Source organism: Balaenoptera musculus, chromosome 10, assembly GCF_009873245.2.
Source record: "Balaenoptera musculus isolate JJ_BM4_2016_0621 chromosome 10, mBalMus1.pri.v3, whole genome shotgun sequence".
Classification (NCBI taxonomy): Eukaryota; Metazoa; Chordata; class Mammalia; order Artiodactyla; family Balaenopteridae; genus Balaenoptera; species Balaenoptera musculus.
In genome coordinates, this window is record NC_045794.1 from 36,237,434 (window position 1) to 36,258,729 (window position 21,296).

Below are 21,296 nucleotides of genomic sequence, written 5' to 3' on the forward strand. Positions count from 1 at the left end.
TGGGCTCAATCCTTAAAAACAGACAAACAAGACAGTGAAATCCTGAAAAGTAAAATCTGATTATCCCATTTCATCTCAGAAAGATGTGGAGAAGAGAAAATCCTTTTCCAGATTAGTCCTTCTGAGTTAGTTTTGAATGAAGCTGTCGTTTGCCCTGGTCCCAACAGTCACCTGTGTCTCACTTTTTTAAAGGGTCGTCTGTAAAAGGGTGAAGGGTTGGGAAAAATCAACTATACCAAATTCTCAGGCTTGAAGGGGATAAATAATCATAAAAGAAAGCTGCTTATATGCACAGAAAAGATGTGTCCTAAAAAAATAGTATAAACTTGTCTGATGATAAGAGTCATCTGCTTTGCTTGTTAAAACTAGATTATCTAGGCCCCATCCTGTGCGTACTGAGCCAGAATGTTCAGGAGAGGGGCCCTAGAATCTGCATTTTAAGCAAGCACTCCAGGTTGTTCATATAAACAGGTAGGTTAGTTTGGAAAATATTGCCCTGAAGTGTTTACAGTAGTTATCTTAGTGGATTGATAACAGATGATTTTTTTCCTTCTCAGAAAATGTCTGTTTTCTAAGTTACCATTTGTTTATTTTTGTAATTACACCAAAAATGTTAATTTAAAAAGAAAAGTTGGAAATAAGCTTCAGGTAAATATTCACTTCCTTTCTATGCTTACCATTTAGGATGCTCGTCTGTTTTCTGTCCCTCGTGAACATACGTCACCTACTTGAGTAAATCCCTCATCAGATCGGTCCGCTAACGTTCAATGTTTTATCACCAACACGTGAATTTAAATTAAGTCCTGATTAAATAATTTATTCCTGCTTACCAAACCTTCTTGCACACATGATATATAAGTAATAAGAAGCACTTTGAGTAATGAGAGTAGTTTTCTTGCACAAATTAAGTACCTTTGGCTTATTTCTCATCCATCTTCGTAGGCGTAACAAAGATTGGCAGATTCAAAAATACAATGATGGCACCATCAGTATTTTTCCTAACAAAGCTGGAAGAATATTTGAAATTAATCTATTCATATATTTCATTAATCCCTACTGGTTTATGCTGATTTATTATCATCACAGTGTATTTAGTAATCTCACTTCTTAGACACTGCAACCCCTGCTTTTTATGCATAAAAGCTAGGTGACATAAAGCAAATGGTAGAAATTGGTGTTTAAAATCAGTATTATTACTGTATAATTCAAAAGCAAGTCCTTCCCAACAATGACTTTATTAAGCCAAATGAGATGTGTAATCTCAGGTGCTTAGGGGACAGAAAGCTGCCTTAATTATGCCAGTCTGTCCTTTGTGATTTTGATTGCTTTATTCTTTATTTCTCTGACAGCTTTATTAACATCCCAAAAGAGGTATGAATAAAATTCCAGTTTCTGGGGTAGGATAAGTGCTCTTGTCCTTCTCTACTTAAAACCCCCAGTACCATTCTCCACTGACAGTAGTAGAATCAAATACATCTTTTTGTGATGTCCATAAGTCCTCAATGATTACAGTCACTTTGGATTTGCTAGAAGTAGGTTAAAAAAAAAGATCCAGGTTAAAGTCCCAGTGAATTTGCTCCCCTAGAGATAGAGGAACTTACAGCACCATCTAGTATATGGCTGGGCTTTTTTCAGAGCCAGTGAGTCTGGTTTAGTCATTTTGTGCGGCCAAATACACATCATAGACTATAAACATAGGTTTAGGTTCTTACATGTAAGGGTTCCAATAAGGCACATAGATAATTTTAAGCTAAAAATTGTGTGGCCTCATATTCATTTATTCAACAAATATTTATTGAGCAATGGCTATGTCAGGCAATATGCAATATTAATTTTCTTTCATTTTTAACATGGAAGACAGCTCTACCCTAATTTTTTTAAATGTCAAGAACACTGTTACACTCTTTGACATAAACCACAGCAAGATCTTTTTTGACCCATCTCCTAGAGTAATGGAAATAAAAACAAAAATAAACGAATGGGACCTAATTAAACTTAAAAGCTTTTGCACAGCAAAGGAAACCATAAACAAGACGAAAAGACAATCCTCAGAATGGGAGAAAATATTTGCAGATGAAGCAATGGACAAAGGATTAATAATCTCCAAAATATACAAACAGTTCATGGAGCTCAATATCAAAAAAACAAACAATTCAATTAAAAAATGGGTGGAAGACCTAAATAGACATTTCACAAAAGAAGACATATAGATGGCCAAGAGGCACATTAAAAGCTTCTCAGCATCACTAATTGTTAGAGAAATGCAAGTCAAAACCACAATGAGGTATCACCTCACACTGGTCAGAATGGCCATTATCAAAAAATCTAGAAACAATAAATGCTGGAAAGGGTGTGGTGAAAAAGGAACCCTCCTGCACTGTTGGTGAGAATGTAAATTGATACAACCACTATGGAGAACAGTATGGAGGTTCCTTAAAAAACTAAAAATAGAATTAGCATATGACCCAGCAATCCCACTACTGGGCATATACCCTGAGAAAACCGTAATTCAAAAAGAGACATGTACCACAATGTTCATTGCAGCACTGTTTACAATAGCCAGGACATGGAGGCAACCTAAGTGCCCATTGACAAATGAATGGGTAAAGAAGATGTGGCACATATATACAATGGAATATTACTCAGCCATAAAAAGAAATGAAATTGAGTTATTTGTAGTGAGGTAGATGGACCTAGAGTCTGTCATACAGAGTGAAGTAAGTCAGAAAGAGAAAATAAATACCGTATGCTAACGCATATATATGGAATCGAAAAAGAAAAATGGTACTGATGAACCTAGTGGCAGGGCAGGAATAAAGACTCAGACGTAGAGAATGGACTTGGGGACATGAGGGGGGAGAGGGGAAGCTGGGACAAAGTGGGAGAGTAGCACTGACATATATACACTACCGAATGTAAAACAGTTAGCTAGTGGGAAGCAGCAGCATAGCACAGGGAGATCAGCTCTGTGCTTTGTGATGACCTAGGGGGTGGGATAGGGAGGGTGGGAGGGAGGCTCAAGAGGGAGGGGATATGGGGATATATGTATGCATATGGCTGATTCACTTTGTTGTACAACAGAAACTAACACAGTATTATGAAGCAATTATACTCCAATAAAGATCTATTAAAAAAAAAAAGAAAAAAACACTGTGACTTACCCAAGTGTAAATTCTACAGAGCAGTAAAGCTGATGATTTCATATTAAATAAATTTAAGCAACCTTTTCTTAAGTAAGCAGTCTTCTCCTGATATGTGCCTGTTTGACAAATATAGCATATATGCTAATTTACTTTAGCTACCTGACAAACCAAGAAAACTTGTTTAATCAATTTTTAAAATATTCCACTAGTTCTTTGTGAATTGCCATGCCAAAGGGAAATAACAAGAACTGTCTTATCAAAGTAACACCAAGGTGATATATTAACATGTTTAAGCAAATAAAAATGTTCTATCCTTGATTCAACTATTTAAGTATTTATAGTTAGTGGTAAAATAGAGGGCATTATAAACCAACTCCAAGGTCTACCAATTATCAAGAGATATCAGGTAAATTTTGCAGGAGTTCTTTGTAAAGAACCAAATAAGAACTAAAATAGGATAAATTAGTACAACTTTTCTCTATGGCAGTACAGCAGTACATATTAAAGAAATTAAAATTACATGCACCTTCATAATTGTGAAAAATTAGAAACAACCTAAATATCCAACAATCTGAAATAAAATAATCTGTTTCTGTTTTGTATATACATTCATTTGTATTATATTTTAGATTCCACATATAAATGCTATTATATAGTATTTGTCTTTCTCTGTGTGTCTTATTTCACTAAGCCTAATAATCTCTAGGTCCATCCATGTTGTGGCAAATGGCAGTATTTCATTCTTTTTATGGCTGAGTAATATTCCATCGTGTTTGTGTGCATGCGTCTGTGTATGTATCACATCTTCTTTAAGCCAGTCGTTGGGTTGCTTCCATGTCTTGGCTATTATAAACAGTGCTGCTATGAACATTGGGGTGCATGTATCTTTTCAGAGTTTTTGTTTTTTCCCAGTATATACCCAGGAGTGGAATTGCTGGATAATATAGCAGTTGTATTTTTAGTTTTTTAGGAAACTCCGTATTGGCTTCCCTAGTGGCTGCACCAATTTACATTCCTACCAGCAGTGTACAAGGGTTTCCTTTTCTCCACATCCTTGCTAGCATTTGTTATTTGTTGACTTTTTAATGATAGCCATTCTGACAGCTGTGAGATAATATCTCATTGTGGTTTTGATTTGCATTTCTCTAATAATTAGTGATGTTGAGCATCTTTTCACCTGCCTGTTAACCATCCATATGTCTTCTTTGCAAAAATGTCTGTTCATGTCTTCTGCCCATTTTTAAATCAGGTTGTTTGTTTTTTTCTTTTTTTGATATTGAGTTGTATGAGCTGTTTATATATTTTGGATATTAGCCCCTTGTTTGTCTCATTGTTTGCAAATATTTCCTCCCATTCCATAGGTTGTCTTTTCCTTTCATTGATGTGTCCTTTGCTGTACAAAAGCTTTTAAGTTTGATTAGGTCCCATTTGTTTATTTTTGCTTTCATTTCTTTTGCCTTGGGAGACTGATCTAAGAAGATATTGCTGTGATTTATGTCCAAGAATGTTTTGCCTATATTCACTTATGGGAGTTTTATGGTGTCATGTCTTATATTTAGGTCTTTAAACCATTTTGAGTTTATTTTTGTGTATGGTATGAGGGGATGTTCTAATTTCATTGTTTTACATGTAGCTGTCCAGCTTTCCCAGCACCAGTTGTTGAAGACACTGTCTTCTCCATTGTATATTCTTGCCTTCTTTGTCATAGATTAATTGGCCATAAGTGCATGGGTTTATTTCTGGGCTCTCTATTCTGTTCCATTGATCTATGTGTCTGTTTCTGAGCCAATACCTTGTTGTGTTGATTACTGTAGCTTTGTAGCATAGTCTGAAGTCTGGAAGGGTTATACCTCCAGCTTCATTCTTTTTTCTCAGGATTGCTTTGGAAATTCTGGGTCTTTTGTGGTTCCATATAAATTTCAGGATTATTTGTTCTAGTTCTGTGAAAAATGTCATGGGTATTTTGAAAGGGATTGCCTTAAGTCCGTAGGTTGCTTTGAGTAGTATGACCATTTTAACAATATTAATTCTTTCTTCAGAGAATGAAAAGGATATACATCCATCAGATATCAAAGAAAGTAGTCTGAGGACCAAGACAATGTAGTGGTATGAAGAGTCAAGAAGAGGGAGGGCTAAATGACTCATATTTAAGATCCATTTCCTGGAGTTCTGGTAAAATGGTGTCATTGGTATCCCATTAGAGGGATTAAGATGACACTGGGTGCACATTGTGGAAGCCAAGTGATTGGGGTTGCTTATTTTTGTTCTGATTTTTGATATTAAATAAAAGAGGTGAGCCTCTAAGGCTTACATGGTAGAGAGGATTTTTTTTTTTTTTTTTAAGGAATAAAGGAGGTTGAGCATATTTGAAAGCAGAGAAAGAAGGTAATGATGGCTGACATGTCTACAGAGCTTGTGTGTCAAGCCTCATGCTGAGGACTTTATACCCATGATCACATTTAATCCTTAAAAAGAAAAAAAACCCTCAAGATGAAGCTATTTCCTTTACCACCTTTGAGATGAAGCCACTGATACTTGCAGAGTTTATTTGCCCAACATCACAGAGCTAGCAAATGGCAGAACCAGGATTTGAATTTTTGCTCGGAATCTTAACCATTATGCCCAGGAGTAAAAGGAAGACCAATACTACAAGAGCTAAGGGGCAATTGGTAGACTAAAATCGAGAGGATAGAGTCCTATGAAGGTGATAAGGAGTCATGACCTCAACTAGAAATCCCACAGAGGAGGAACTTATGTCTAACTCCCGCGCCTATGTGGCTTGTCACGGTCATGGTTGATGCAGCTGATACAACCCAAGACAGGAGTAGTTTGTGTTTGGTAGTGTGAATGACCGACTGACCTCTCATGGGCGCCGGTTCCTTCCAGGTTCTCTGAACTGGCCCCCCCTTTGTCATCTCATAATTCAGATTCCTGGGGGTCAGGAAGCCTCTTCCTGTTCTGGATGCCCCAGAGCTATCTCGTGCTAGCACACTCCAGAATTAAACTGTATCTGTCCTTCTCTGTCATTCCTATAATGCCCCGTAAGTAAAAGTTCATGGAGCACTTGGGGGTGGGGGGCCCCTCAGGAAGAGGAGCCCAGTTGCTACCCTCATGATTTGTATTCCTCATTCAATCCCCACATAACAGGCAACCATCCACCCACCATCCACTCAACTTATTCATATCTTTCACCAGACATTATTGCCTGTTTATTCTACTTTAGGCCTGTTCTAAGTTGCTAAGGATATCAAGATTAAAAGACAAGCATCCTCTAGAGGTGGCCATGGTAACTGAAGAGCAGCCAGGACTGAGGCAGATTTCATATCTTAAAGATGGGGAAACATTTAAGGTGTTTGTTGGCAAGAGCAATGAAGATAAAGGACTGAAGAGAAGAAAGATATTGCCACAGCAACGCTCAGGACAGATAGTACAATTCTTACTCTCCGACACACGGAAGATAGATTTGTGCCACCTGTGAGAGGTAGAGAGAAGGCATGTGCAGGACTTTGCGTGAGCGGCTGCATTTGTCGAGGAAGGAGGTACGGCGATTTTCGGAGTCTGGTAGTGAGGGTGTGGAATGCGATGAGCACCTCAAAGTTTTGAACCGCTCCCCAGGTTGGAGGAGGGGGGCAAGAAGGAGACAGCTGTGCTCATGGCGGCCTGTGATTGGAACCATGGATTCTAATAAAGCCATTAACACAGTTATGTGGTTTCTCCTACCAGCACTTCATTGTTCGCACACCCATTAAACCACAGGAGAGCCCCTCTTTGGAATGATTCTCCTAGTCTTCTAACTAGAAGGACATTTGTTCATAAGAGCTAAAATCCTTGGATCTGAGCCTTCATGTCCTAACTGAAATTATTCCTGACTCCTAGAGGATACAGAGGACAGTTGGATTCTGCTTATGACCTGCTAGTGAGATGATCTGGGTTGCCCCTGGTACAGCCTCAGGCTGAGTCATCTCCCTGGAAAGAGAGGAAGTCAGAGTGTCCGGTCTACACAGAACACCACCCCCCTCCACTGCACAGTGATTTCAGTTTTAGGCTAACAAGTTTTCCCTAGTTCGTGGTTACTCCTTTAGGATTCTTACTGGCAACAGAAATGAGCTCTAATTTAAGCAGACAAAGAGTTTATCAGAAGAATGTTAGGGGGCTCACAGGTCATTGGAAGGCTTGGACAAACAAGCCTGGAGACGAGACTGCCAGAGGCAATGCCCCAAATCCCACTACACAGCTGGTCTGGGACAAAGCGTGGTTGCTCCCCGGGGCCCAGAGCTGCTTCTGGCGCCACCGACCAGCAGTGTTCCCCAAAAGCCTCCTGCCAAAACCCTCGTCACTGTCCTGTCTCTGGAACAGGTATCTGCTCTCCCAGCCACCCCAGAATGGGTTCTGCGTGGCCTGACTTCTTTGCATCTCTAGCTTCTGACTCAGAGTCTGGAGTGGGTGGTCTGATGAATAGCGCCTAGCTCATGTGCCAGTAGCTGAACTTCATGGGAGACAAGGAACGGGAGTGTTTCTGTTTTTATCTGCTGTAGGGGACGTGGGCTCTGGTGGGAGTTAAAATGTTGAGTGGCCAAAAAGAATGACAGATGTCCATTACAGTGCCGTAGACCCATGAGTGAATGTTCCAGTCCTTCTGTACTGGGGAAGATTCTAGGTCACTGGATGCTGAGCTTGTCTGTAGTGCCTCTACAGCAGACTATTTCAAATTCTTCTTTGAATCTTCAGCACTTTGAAGGATACTCTCAGGAAATGTTTGTAGAACAAATTAATACGTGTTTGTTGAGTATATTCTTTCAGCAAACACATATTGGGCATGTACTCGTGCCAAGCACTTTGTCAAGCGTTGTTTGAAGGATCAGAAAAGCGTTCACACAGTAGTAAAGAAAGAAGCCATCAGGAACAAGGACCGGGCTGCCATGCAGGAATCACAATATAAGGATTGGGGTCTAAGGTGAAGAAATACTGCTTGGGTACAAAGCAGGGCGGGTCTGAACCGGCTTCCCAGCTGACGTTGGGGATATGGTGGATGTGGGGTGGAGAGGGCTGAGAAACATAGCAGGGTGGATTGCAGAGATGGGGGATGGGAGACTGGCAGAGTGGACGGCCACCTGCTGGGAACAGAATGGGAAAGCGGCACCTCCAGCCCACCCTGGCTCTCATCTCACCGGGCTTTTCTAGGCAAGTTTGGCTTGTTCACTTATAGCACTTGCTGGTTTTCCACTAAGTGACTATTCTATGCTCAAGTTGTAACAAATAATTAAGTGTGTTATATTTGTAAAGCTCTTAGAACAGTGTCTGGCACAGTAAGTACTATATAACCATTCACTCAATATATGAAAATAAAGCAATATTCTGTTTCTAATACTTCCACAAAATAGGTTAGGGATTCCACTGGGAGTCACATTTAGTCAAATGCTAGGTGTATTTTTTCACCTTTGACCTTTTACATACAGCACCCACTTTACATTTATTAGGTGCTTTTCATGTTCTAGGCACTGTCTGTAGCACAGCAGCCCAGCACCCCCTCTGCCCATTCACAGCTGGCAAATCTTAAGTGTTGCTCCCTGGGCAGAGTGCCCTGACTGTCTGACCCACTGGATTACCTAGGCATTGACCCAGTAATTCCTCTCTATCTTGTTAAATGCTGAAGTTAAAAACTGAAATTAATGCAGCTTTTTCAGTTGTCTTCAGTGGGAGAATTGGTCCAATTCACCTCTTGTGATTATTAAAGATGGAAATTCTAGTTTATGTGGTTTAAATCATATAATCCTCATGAGAACCTCAGAAGGAAGCCAGTGAAGTTTTCTCCATTCTACAGATGAGGAAAATGAGGCCAGGGAGTTTAGGTTTCCTGCCAAGGGTCAAAGAACTAGTAGGTAATGGCATCAGATTTGAACCCAGGCAGGCTGGTTTCAGACCCTGTGTGGTTAACCCCTATGTCCACTCATTTTCTTCTTTTCATAAAGCAGCATAACTCCTTCATCATCAAAAGCATTCTCTTCAAAGGTCAAATGAGTCTCTACCTTTACGTGCTTCCCTTACAAGTTAGGACACAGCCTAGCCAGATAGAACCTAATATCAATAAATAAGGTGTATCCTGTATCTTTTTAAATGGTCATGTAATATGGACAGATATATTATCAATTAACTAGTTTTGTAGATTTAGGTGTTTTTTATAGCTTCACAAACATTTCATTCTTGCAGAGAGAAAAATTTATTTGCATTTTGCCAAAATTGTCTGTGTTTTTTAAATTGAATTTGGTCAAGGCATGCAAAGATGAAATATACACATCCAAAACTGAACTATTTGAATGTCTGGTATAGAAACAAAATTTTGATAATGTAAACTGTCAGATCTGGACCATAACTCTGGTAAATGACATCAGTGAATGGAACTCCAAAAACTCTATTTGTGTGCAAAACCTCTCATTAGCCAAAAAAGGTCCTTGGAATTGTGCCAAAGCCAGAGACTTTTATGCACCTCAAATGGCCATAAACTCACAGGGACAACCAAGGGTCTTCCAGAGTGCCAAGAGAATCCAGTTACTCTCCACAGCATTCCATCTGAGGAATCCAAACCCACAAGTCACCAATAGCCAGAGCACTTTCATTGCTTCTGTGCTCTTTTGAGCAAATGTGTCTCTTCATCGGGTTCAAATTGGTTTGTTGTTTATTTTTTTATTAAAAAAAACAAACAAACAACTTTCTGTTCCCTTGGTAAAACTGAAGGCCTAACGTATTTTCCAATTTCTTTTGACAGAGGAAAAGACGAGCATATGAATCTAACCTCATCTGTGACGGCCTGCAGCTAGAAGCAACCAGATCGGTAAGTGTCAGACCCTTCCCAGCCGTTGGCTGCCCATTGCTGCTGGGAGCCCCCATGTCACTCGGGATGCTGGGATGGCATTCGCAACGTGTAACCCCAGCCACACCTTAGCTGTAAGCTGGGAAGGGAGTCGATCAAAATCTGCATTATAGAATATACATTTGTTTCTCATAAAAGCCAGCAGATCTTTTTTAATAGCCAAAGAATGTAATAATAAATCCATATAAATGTATTTATTCAAGAACCTTTTTGAAGATTTTTTTCATTATACAAACAATAGTTTACCAAAAAATAAAAAATAGAAAATGTAGGAATAGTGGAATCTGTACCTTAATTATCCATAAATAATCTTACAGTTCTTCTAAACATTTTTTTGCTCAGATGTATACATTTTTTTCCCTTCCAGAAAGGAAAATTATTATTTCACAATTTTTAAATTTGCTTTTTTCCCTTTATTATATAGTAAATGCATTTCTATATCAATAAATATAATTCTTTTAAATTCTTTTTAATGGCCATGTAACATGACATTGAACAGATATATAATAAATTAAACAGTCTTCTTCTAGGTTTAAGAAATTTAAAAAATTGTTATTACAATAACACCGCAGTGACTAGTCTAGTGTTTTTATGTTTAGTTACTAATTTGGACTAAAAATTAACACGTTTGCTTTTTTTCATCTAAAATATTGGTAATTTTATGAAAGAACTATGCAACATAAAAAAAAATCTGTGTTTTAAAACTGTGAAAATAGTTGGTTTGGTTTTCTGGTTTGTGTTTTCATTCTTCCAATATAGATTTTGGATGACAAGCTTGTATTTGTAAAAGTACATGCCCCATGGGAAGTGCTATGTACATATGCTGAGATAATGCACATCAAATTGCCTCTGAAACCCAATGATCTTAAAACCCGGTCCTCAGCCTTCGATAATTTCAATTGGTTTACCAAAGTCCTCCAAGTGGATGAAAGTATCATCAAGCCAGAGCAAGAGTTTTTCACTGCCCCATTTGAGAAGAACCGCATGAATGACTTTTACATTCAAGATAGAGATACGTTCTTCAATCCAGCCACCAGAAGCCGCATTGTAAGTCTAAACCCAATTTAGCTGCTGTCTTTGGGTGATTTAGAACCTGCTGTTGGATGATTAGTGGTTTAGTTTGGCTGGTTTGGTTTGGTTTTTAAAAGCTGCCCCAAAAAAAAGAAAGAAAGAAAAGAAATATGCCTACAGATTCCTGTTAAGATAGTAAACAATGATTGGTTAGTTACACTGTGTAAAACACACACTCTATTTTGGAATCTTTTCAGGTTTACTTCATTCTTTCTCGGATCAAGTATCAAGTAAGGGACAACGTTAAAAAGTTTGGGATTAACAAACTCGTAAGCTCTGGGATCTACAAGGCAGCTTTCCCTCTCCATGATGTAAGTCAAACAGCAAAAATGAAATAAAATATCTAATGTGTACTCCAGTGTTAGTAGGGAAGGGCTAACTTCTTGACCTTGTTTCTTCCTTGGTAAAATGAAAACAACGTATTGCAAGACTACAAGCTCATTTAGGGCAGGAACCATGTTGTATTGTTTAATGCTGAATCCCAGGCACAGGGAAGCCCCTCAGTTTAAATGAGTGAATGAATGAGTCAATGAATGAATGAATGAACAAAGGAATGAACAGTAGCTTACCCATAGTTAATGTGTGGAGTGTGTAGATTAGCAGTTAAGAGCATACACTCAGTCTGAACTACCTGCTGTGCCATGTTCTAGCTGGATGATCTTGTGAAAGTCATTTAGCCTGTCTGTTCGTCAATTTCCTCAACAATAAAATGGGGGTAATAATGGTACCTACCTCATAGAGTTGTTATGAGTAGTGGTCCCCAACCTTTTTGGCACCAGGGACCGGTTTCATGGAAGACAATATTTACACGCATGGGGGGATGGGGATGGTTTAGGGATGATTCAAGCACATTGCATTTATTGTGCACTTTATTTCTATTATTATTACATTGTAATACATAATAAAATAATTATACAACTCACCATAATGCAGAATCAGTGGGAGCCCTGAGCTTGTTTTCACTTGGCCACTCACTGGTAGGGTTTTGATTGATATGAGTCTGCAAGCAATTGATTTATTATGGTCTCTGTGCAGTCAAACCTCTCTGCTAATGATAATCTGTATTTGCAGCCGCTCCCCAGTGCTACATCACTGCCTCAGCTCCACCTCAGATCATCAGGCATCAGATTCTCATAAGGAGCACGCATCCTAGATCCCTCGCATGCGCAGTTCACGGTTGGGTTTGCACTCCTGTGAGAATCTAATGCCGCCGCTGATCTGACAGGAGGCGGTAATGCGAGCGATGGCGACCAGCTGTAAATACAGGTGAAGCTTCCCTCGCTCACTGGCCACTCACCTCCTGCTGTGTGGCCAGGTTCCTAACAGGACATAGACTGATACCAGTCCGTGGCTCAGGGGTTGGATACCCCTGGTTATGAGGATCAATGAATCCACGTCAATGTTAGAACACTTCCTGGCATATAATAAGTACTATATATCTGTCAGCTATTTTCATAATTACTATTATTATCATCAACCAGAAAAGTATTGGTTCTTTGTAAGAAAAATACATGTTAGACCATTTCATTTATCATTTTCTGTAATACAGGCTTCTTCCCCTCTGAAATACCATTTTCAAACTGGGCCCTGGAATATCACAGGGCTTTTAAACAGGCGTCTTGTCAGGGTTCTTGTCACGATGGCGATACAGCAGAGCGTTGACATTTTTTAAGGACTATGTACTGAGATGACAGCAACTCCTCAAATTCAGGAGCACTTCTCTAGCTGGTAACATCACTCATGACATGAAATTTTTAAAATGTGACTGCTTTAGACCCTTAATGATTCCATAAATGCAAGGATATTATATCTAAGCTTTTAAAATAAATTCTGTCATTGAAATAAAATACTATATTATATTGCACTGTTACTCTGTTATATTCGCTGTCAATTTATCTGAATCTCTAAGACCAAAGAAAGCAAAGACTGAGACTGATAATTGCTACTGTGTAATACATGTATTTGTAGATAAAGACAATATTGAAATGTACTGTATAAGATAATAAAACTAGGACAATAAATAGCTTCTTCATACACATGCATAAATAGAGAACAGGGAGCTGAGTGGAGAAGCAGAAGCTGAGCTTCCTGGCTAAGAGACCCAACACAGCAGTCCAGCCCTACAGGCCACGTGCTTTATATTTGTGCCCCGGCAAAATCAGCAATGAGAGCATGACATGAACTTTGGGGACACTTGGAAATAGCCATCATGATTATTAATATGGGATGCCAAGGTTCTATAATATTCAGTTGACATCTACCCAAGTTCTTTTCCCCTAAAGCCTTTTAACTGCACTAGTCCCATGTCCAGGCTAAGGAATGATCTTGTGTGGTATTTGGAAAGGAAGTAAGAGGAGGTCAGGACCCATGTTAAGGCTTTAATACTAATACTTTTCTGGTTGATAATAACATCTGTCAATAATTATGAAAATAGCTGACAGATACATAGTACTTATTATATGCCAGGGAGTATTGTAACATTGACATGGATTAATTGATCCTCTTAACAGCTCTATGAGGTAGCTGCTATTATGATCCCCATTTTATTGATGAGGAAATTGATGAACGGAGAGGCTAAATGACTCTCACGAGGTCATCCAACGAGAAAGTGGCAGAGCAGGTGTTTCTGGTTCTAGTACAGGTGGAAGGAAAGTGAGTCAGGTTGAATTTAAGCAGAAGCAGGAAGTTTGGTTTCTTGAACAAGATAAATGTATAACATCATGTCAGGCTTTTTTGTTGTTTATATTTTATGTGTGGTCACAGAATAACTACTGAATTGCGGGGCAAAAAGCCTGGGTTTTAGAATTGACCCTGCCACTAACCAGCCAAGGCCCTGGTTTCCCCAGGTGTCCAAGGAGGGGCTGGATTCTCAGGTGTTCCTCCACTGTAGCAGTTTGGGCCCTTAAGCAGCCCAGTTTTTCACTGTTTAGGACTGGCCCATTTACAGGACATTAAGCATCTTCAGGGCTCTCACCAAGTACTGGTGGTGGTCCCCAGGATTCTAACAGCCAAGCATTCCTTTCCACCCACATTGGCAAATGGTCCTCCCGGGGTTAGTATTACCCCCGGTTGAGAATTACTAAAAATTACATGGTATTTTCATCTCTTCCAGCAAATAAGGACCCCTTATTTACAAATGACTGTGAAGTGTTAGTACCACATTTAATCAACAGAACACATGAACACATGGTGATTGTGATGCTCATTTGTTTGCTTCTGCTTCCCAGTGCAACTTCAGCAGTCCGTCAGAGGACCTCAGCTGCCCCAATGAACGCTACCTTCTGTACAGGGAATGGGCTCATCCTCGAAGCATATACAAAAAGCAGCCCTTGGATCTTATCAGGTGAGTTGTAGCAAGCACTCCAAGGAGAAGGGCTCAGGATTCCCCTCGTGGCTTCTAAATGTGACAGTCCTCCAAGAGTACTGCTAACCAGTGGAATTCACCTGCAGCCCTGAGCTTCATTGCCCAGAGTTTTTATTGAGGCTTCATTACCTAGGCATGATTGATCGAGTCATTGCCCACATGGCTCAATCTCCAGCCCCTTCTTCTCCTGTTGGTCCTGCAATATCACATGGCTCCAGTCACATGGTTGGTCTTTCTGGCACGGCCAGTCTCCATCCTGAGTCATCTCATTAGCACAAACCATCTAGGGTCCACCATGAATAACAAAGTCATTCCTATCTTGGGAAATTCCAAGGCATTTGAGGTTACCTCCAAGGAACCGGGACCAAATACCCACCAAATTCTTCATTAAACAGGAGTAAATATTAGATTTAGCTTAAATTGTATGATAAGAGATACCAATTTTCACTGCTTTCCTGTATCTGCTGTTAGGTACCATTTCCGTCGGCATATGAATATGATGTCTAGTTCAGCATTTGTGTTCTGAAAGCACCAATGTCGGCTACTTTCCAGAAGCTTATGTTGTTTGGGCAAGGCTACTGGAGAGAGAGAGATCAAGAACAACTAAACAAACAAAAATAAGCAAATAAGTGAACAAAATTTCTGATTGAAATGAAGAAAATAGCACAGTGATAATATGGGAAGGGGTGGCGTGAAGTGAGTCTAGAAAGTTATCTTTGAGTAGGTGGCATGTGAGCTGAGATTTGTCTAGTGAAAAGGAGCCAGTACTTTGAGGATCTGGAAAAAGTCATTCTAGGAAGAGAGGCAGCTGGTACAGTGGCCCCGAGGCACAAAAACACTTGGCAAGTTTGAGGAAATTGTGAAAACCAGTGCTAAGGAGAAAGAGAAAGATGAGACACAAGGTTAGAAGGGTATCAGGAGCATGGAAAGGAGTGTAGACAAGTGCAGTGAGAAGCTGTTGTAATATTTTAAGCATTCGAGTAATTTTATCTCGCTTACATTTTGCAAAGATAGTGTGGAGAATGGGTTACAGGAGGCGCAGGAAGCAGGGTGAGCCGGTAGGAGGCCAGTAGCATGAGCCAGATGAGAGATCATGGGAGCAGATGTAGAAGCGTTTGGGGATTCGGGTTGACAGGACGTGGTCATGGGTTGGATGTGGAGGGTGAGGAGAAGAGGAGGGTCAAGGCAGCCCCCGCTGGCCCTGGAGCCAGGTGCCTGTTCTTTCTATGAAATCTCAGTGCCCGTCCACCTGAACTTGGGGAAAGCCTCTTCACCTTAAAAGTGAGAGTTTTAAAACACTGAAGAATTTTCGTTTTGTTTTACATTTTATTAAGGGAAATTTCAAACGTGTACAAAAGCAGAGAGAATAGTACAGCAAGTCTGCCTACTATGTCTGTCACCCAGCTCCAAACATTATAAACTCCTAGTCACTGTTATTTCTTGTTTATCTCTACCTCCTACTGGGTCATTTTGAAGAAAATTCCAAATAGTTTAACATTTCATTAGTAAAATGACAAGGTCTCTTAAATACAACCAGAATACTCCTTTTGTTTAAAAGTCATGAAATAATCAGTATTCACGTTTTCCTGATTATCACAAAAATATGTTTTTTTAACAGTTTTTTGGTTGTAATCAGAATCCAAACAAGGTCCAGATGTTGCAACTAATATATCTCTCAAGTGGCTTCTAATCTATAATTTTCCCATTTCCTTTTTGTTTTCCTTGCAGTTGTTGAGGGGCAGATTCTCTATTCTCTATTTGGCTGATTTCATTCTCCCCTGTGGTGTTAGACTTGTTTCTCTGTCCTATGTATTTGCTTTAGTTAAGTCATTTGATCCTCATCTAAAAGCTTGATCTGATTGAGGTTCGATTTTGTGCAAGAATACTTGTGTGAGTTTTGTACTTCTGTCAAAAGGTACATAATGTCCAGTTGTCTCTCTCCTGACGATAGCAGCCATTAATGAATGTTGCGTATTTCATTTGGTCATACTCTGATTTCTTCCTTCATTTATTAGCTGGATCAGAATTATGAAGAGGCACTTTCTCTCATTAACTCGAGTTATCCTGTAGAATAAAATTTTGAAAGAGGATGTTTGTACACATGTCAGTATTTGAAGTTGATATTTATATGAGGGTTCCCTTCCATTATCTTCGTTTTATGTTAAACCTATAGCATGTGATGGCAGGGTGATAGGTTTGATGGCTTTTTAATCATTCTTCATGGGTTTTTGTTTGGGAGCAGGGATTCTGTAAAGAAAACAATTTCCCCATGATTTTAAGTATCTTTTGCTAAAATACATTTAACTATTCCCTGTCCCTGGTCCACATGTTCCATTTGTTGCTTCCAATTAGTAACCCCTTGAGCACTCAGGCTGTTAAACCTTCATTGCTGGTTCCCAGGGGTTAGCAGAGGGAAAATGAACTCTTTCCCAAACAGCAAACCAAACAAACCAGAAAGAACAACCTGGAGGAAACAGACTTTGCCCTGGAAAAAAAAAGCAAAGTTTCCCTCAACACTCTCTCTGAGTGCTAAGATGTGGTATCCACAGTACAAGGACAGGATTCTATTTTTTTAAAAAAGAAAGAAAGAAAGGATTATTCTGAGAATAGAATGCAGCTCTTAGGAATTAAAAATGAACAGAACAGAAAAACAACCCCAACAGCAGTGTTAAAAAATGAAGTTGAAGTAATTGTGCAGAACATAGAGCAAAACTATAAAGGAATAGCGGGAAAATGGGGGAACAGATTAAAATTTAAAAATCAGTCCAGGATGTGCAATGAACAAATAATAGGAATGCTAAAAATAAGGACAGAGAAAATGTAAGGAGGAAATCAGATAAATATTTCATGACAAGTACCTGTAGAACTGTATTGAAGAACTGAGTGCCCTGAGTCTCTGGATGGACAGACAGTACTCAGAGCCCAGCCCGGAGAATGAACTGGAGCCATCAAGCCACTGCAACGTGACCTCTCAAATACTGCAGACAGACAGAAGATCCTACGAGCCTCCAGAAAGAAAAACAGGTTTCATGTGAAGGAGCAAGACTCATAATAGCGTTGAATTTCTCAACAACAGCACGGCAACGTACCAGAAAAGAGAGCAATAATTTCATATTTCTGAGGAAGGTGCTTTTTTTAACTCACGGTCCAAATGCAGTATGGCCAAACTGTTCATTAGGTGTGAGGAATTTTCACAATTTAAATGTGCGAAGTAATGGAGGAGGTACTCCACCAAGAAGGAGAAAGACGTGAATTCAGTGAACGGGGATTCCCAACCCGAGAGAGGGACAGGGCGATCCCAGGTGACAGCTCTGTGGCAGGACTAGCAAGTCATTAATCCAGGTGGCAGGAGCTCTGAAGAGATTGAGTCAAGGACATGAAATTGATAGGCTACCTCATGTGTTAGAAAGTAGTGAGATATAAATGTTTCAGACATTACATGAAATTTCTAAAAATCTTATATGTTCTGGTATAATGTTATAAGTGATAATCCTAGTTATTACTTTAAAATGTATATCTCAGAAATAACTAATTTTCTTGTCAACTGCATTATTATGAACTTTCATCAAGTCTTTAACCATGGTCATTTTTAAGTCTTTTGTCATTTACAGACAGTTCTGGGTGTACTCTGATGATTTTGCAAATATGTTCCTATACAAGGGTTTCATCTTCAAGAAATTCATGGAAAAGACTCTGACAAGTACAGGTTTCTGGTAACTGACTGTACTGCTGAACTGAATGAATAAGCATTTTCAGAACTCTAATGAAAAACTGATGAACTCATAAAAGTGCTAACAAAAGATCAAGATGAAAAAAAAAAATTAATTACATGGGACTGAGTGAACTGATGAGGATGAGTATAATTTTTGTGACTTTCTGTCTGAATTAAAAAAAAAAAAAATCCCACAAGGACTCAGAGGCAAAGAATATACAAATCAATTTTCACTGCAAAGTAAAGGAGCTGTTGCAGTGGAGGATTACTGGACTGAATGTCAATATTATGACATAGTATGAGTGTGTTTCATGTTTGGTAATTGCAATCATTGTTGCTTCTGTTGTGGTCATCCATGTACAATGCTTGGTGTCAGTCTATTTATCTCTTGTAAAAATAAAATACAGTGTGTGTGTGTGAAAAAAAAAAAAAGAAAAAAGAAAGTAGTGAGAAAGTTACACATTAAAGGAAAGTCTGGGGTTGAATCGTTGATAAGTACACAGAAAACTAAACAATGAACCACCAAGACAATTATTAATTCCAGAGAAAACAAAATATTGGGCAGGAGAGAAAAAGTAAGCATAGCAGATGACTTGATGCAGCTGTGAACAGTCTTTACAGAGTCTTAATATTTATAAAGCAAGGATATTGCTCTAATCAAAATTATATTGTAACTATGTCGAGAGGATGGAGGAGTGGAGGTGTGGGTGTGTAGATGAGACGGGGATTGAAAGAGAGCTTAATCCTCATCTTCCAAAGCAGAGCATCAGTAGGTGATACATAAAACTGAAAAGTCAATAAACTGCACTACAGGTATATTATTTAGAGAGACGGAGGTAAATATTCCAGGAATCAGCTGTAAGAGCCGAAAGTGCTTGCTTCTGGCCAGGACGTGGGAGAAGTTGTTGGGGACTGCTGCTTTTTATAATCAGTGTTCTATCAGTAGAAGTGTTTGACTCTTTAATGAATGTATAGGTATAACTTTGATTAAAAAAATAAAAGCTGAAGTTTTAGAAATTGGTGTTAAGAATTGGGATGTTTGGGGCAGAGAGAGATAATAATCAGAGAATATCACATTTGAAGGGCTCCTCATTTTCCCCAGCCTTTCAGCAAGAACCAGGAGGCAGGCTTTCTGTTTAAGATTTAAAAAATTCTTTCTGACCTTCTTGCCTGCAGTGTGACGGGGGTACCTTCGGAAGTAATGAACCCCCTGTCACTGTAAATATCCAAGCAAAGACTGCCTGACCAGCTCTCCAAATGTAGCAGGATATTTTTACTATTGGGCAGTTGGAGCAGGCGACTTCTAACATTCTTTCCAGTTTTAAATGTGGTATTTCCAGGGCACATGATTGATAAGAACATATTCAGAAAGCCTAACAGCAAAGAGCCCAAGACGTCTCAAACCCACTGCCAGGGTTTTCTCTCCCAAACACCATCCTGAGCCTGCCATTTACCTGTCATCCATGAGCCAGACCACAAAGCCCCAGTCTCATGAGAACGGACACACTGTGTTCCTCCTGGCTCCTGATTCCACATCGTTCTCAGCCCTTCCTTCTCCCCATGGATGTGACCCACGCCGAGGCCTATGACCAGGGAGCTCTTCTCAACAGCTGCCCTGTGAGTGCTGGTCCAGCCCAGGGATGTTCCTGTGTGAAGTCTTCTAGGACTCCAGGCTGTTTCTCAGGGCTGAGTCCCCGCTAGGCTAAGCCTACAGAGCTCAGCCCAGCTCCAAACTGAGCCAGAAGCCTCACAGAGGCCTCAGAGCTAAGTAAACCTACAGGTTTTACCAACCACTACTGAGCCAGAAGTGAAAAGTGAGTTGAGGAAAAGTATCTGCGAGAGTCACCTAAACAAGTGTCTCTTTGCTTTCTCCTCACCCCTAAACCCTTTGTCTCTGCCTGTGTGTATTTGTCTCCCTTTCAGGAGCGATCTGGCCCTGCTTCATGCCCTGCCTCCTTTCTTATCTTGCCCACCTGGCCTCTTCCATTTACCCCAGATTAATTTAAAAACATTGAAGAGTTTTTAAAACTTAGGAAAAATAGAAGTGCTACATACAAAGAGTACAGGACAATAGATTCCTCAGTCATATCCATCCTGCCCTCTCCCGTTCTCACGAGTTTTATAAATATTTTGGTCAGAGAGCCATTCCACTCCTAGTTATTATTATCAGCATTTTCTTATTATTTGTGATTTACATTACATTTGCTCCAAGGAAGTTCCCGAGATAAAGCAAAAACAGGTAACTGAGCAAATTGTTCGTGTTCGTTTCATGCATGTTAAGAACTATCTGGGAGAATTTATCAAATCTGCCAGTCTTTACAAAGAGTGATGATAATATTCTCTATCTGCTCCATATTCAGCATTTTCCCCTCCTTTGCTGTATTCTAATTTACTTCTCTTCAGCAGGTTACCCTGTGATCAGTACTTCCATGATATGTAAAATACCTCTTGTTTCACAGTAGAATTTGGGGCCTGCTATGAAAATGGATATGTTTTTAAGTGGGAATTGAGTCAGAGGTTTAATTTTAAAGCCCCCTTTATTTAGAATCAGAAATTAATATTAGGATAAAGCTGCAGAGTGATCATATGTCTCTTCTGAAAATAACTTCTGTCTTTCTTCAGGAAATACTATGGAGAGAAGATTGGGATCTATTTTGCCTGGCTGGGCTATTACACTCAGATGCTTCTCCTGGCAGCAGTTGTGGGAGTGGCTTGCTTTCTCTACGGATATTTTAATCAGAATAACTGTACATGGAGGTAACCTCTCTCTATTCCTTGTTACCGTGCTGAAAAGTTGATTAGACATAAAATTATTTTCAAGGACTTAGACTGTTTTCGTAAAAGAAGACTCATTGCAGAACACTTATTGCTTTAGATGATATAACCCTTTTGTCCTGAGCATAATAACTAAGTGAAATGGAAGAAAATTTTTCGTAGATAACGCAGCCCAGCCTCTGACAGGAATATTACCGTTAGGAAACACGCCAGTATTTTAAGACAATACTTTGTTTGAAAAAGAAATGAGGTCTGGAGGGAGGATCGACTTTGAACTTCTGACCCCCAGAGGAATGCCTCACTCAGCCCCACAGATGTGGGCCAGGAGCAGCTCTGATTGCTTCAGGGTTTCAATGGCAAAAC

General features: G+C 39.6%; 1 protein-coding gene across 2 annotated transcripts in view; it reads left to right on the forward strand.

Moving 5' to 3' along the window:
- ANO6 (anoctamin 6) overlaps positions 1-21,296 on the forward strand; it is a 210,420-nt gene that overhangs the window by 127,518 nt on the left and 61,606 nt on the right. For both annotated transcript variants that reach the window (XM_036865316.1, XM_036865317.1), the window contains 5 exons: positions 9,907-9,972; positions 10,771-11,058; positions 11,280-11,393; positions 14,310-14,425; positions 20,781-20,915. In XM_036865316.1, coding sequence (XP_036721211.1) covers positions 9,907-9,972; positions 10,771-11,058; positions 11,280-11,393; positions 14,310-14,425; positions 20,781-20,915 — 719 coding nt within the window. The remainder of the gene's footprint in view (positions 1-9,906; positions 9,973-10,770; positions 11,059-11,279; positions 11,394-14,309; positions 14,426-20,780; positions 20,916-21,296) is intronic.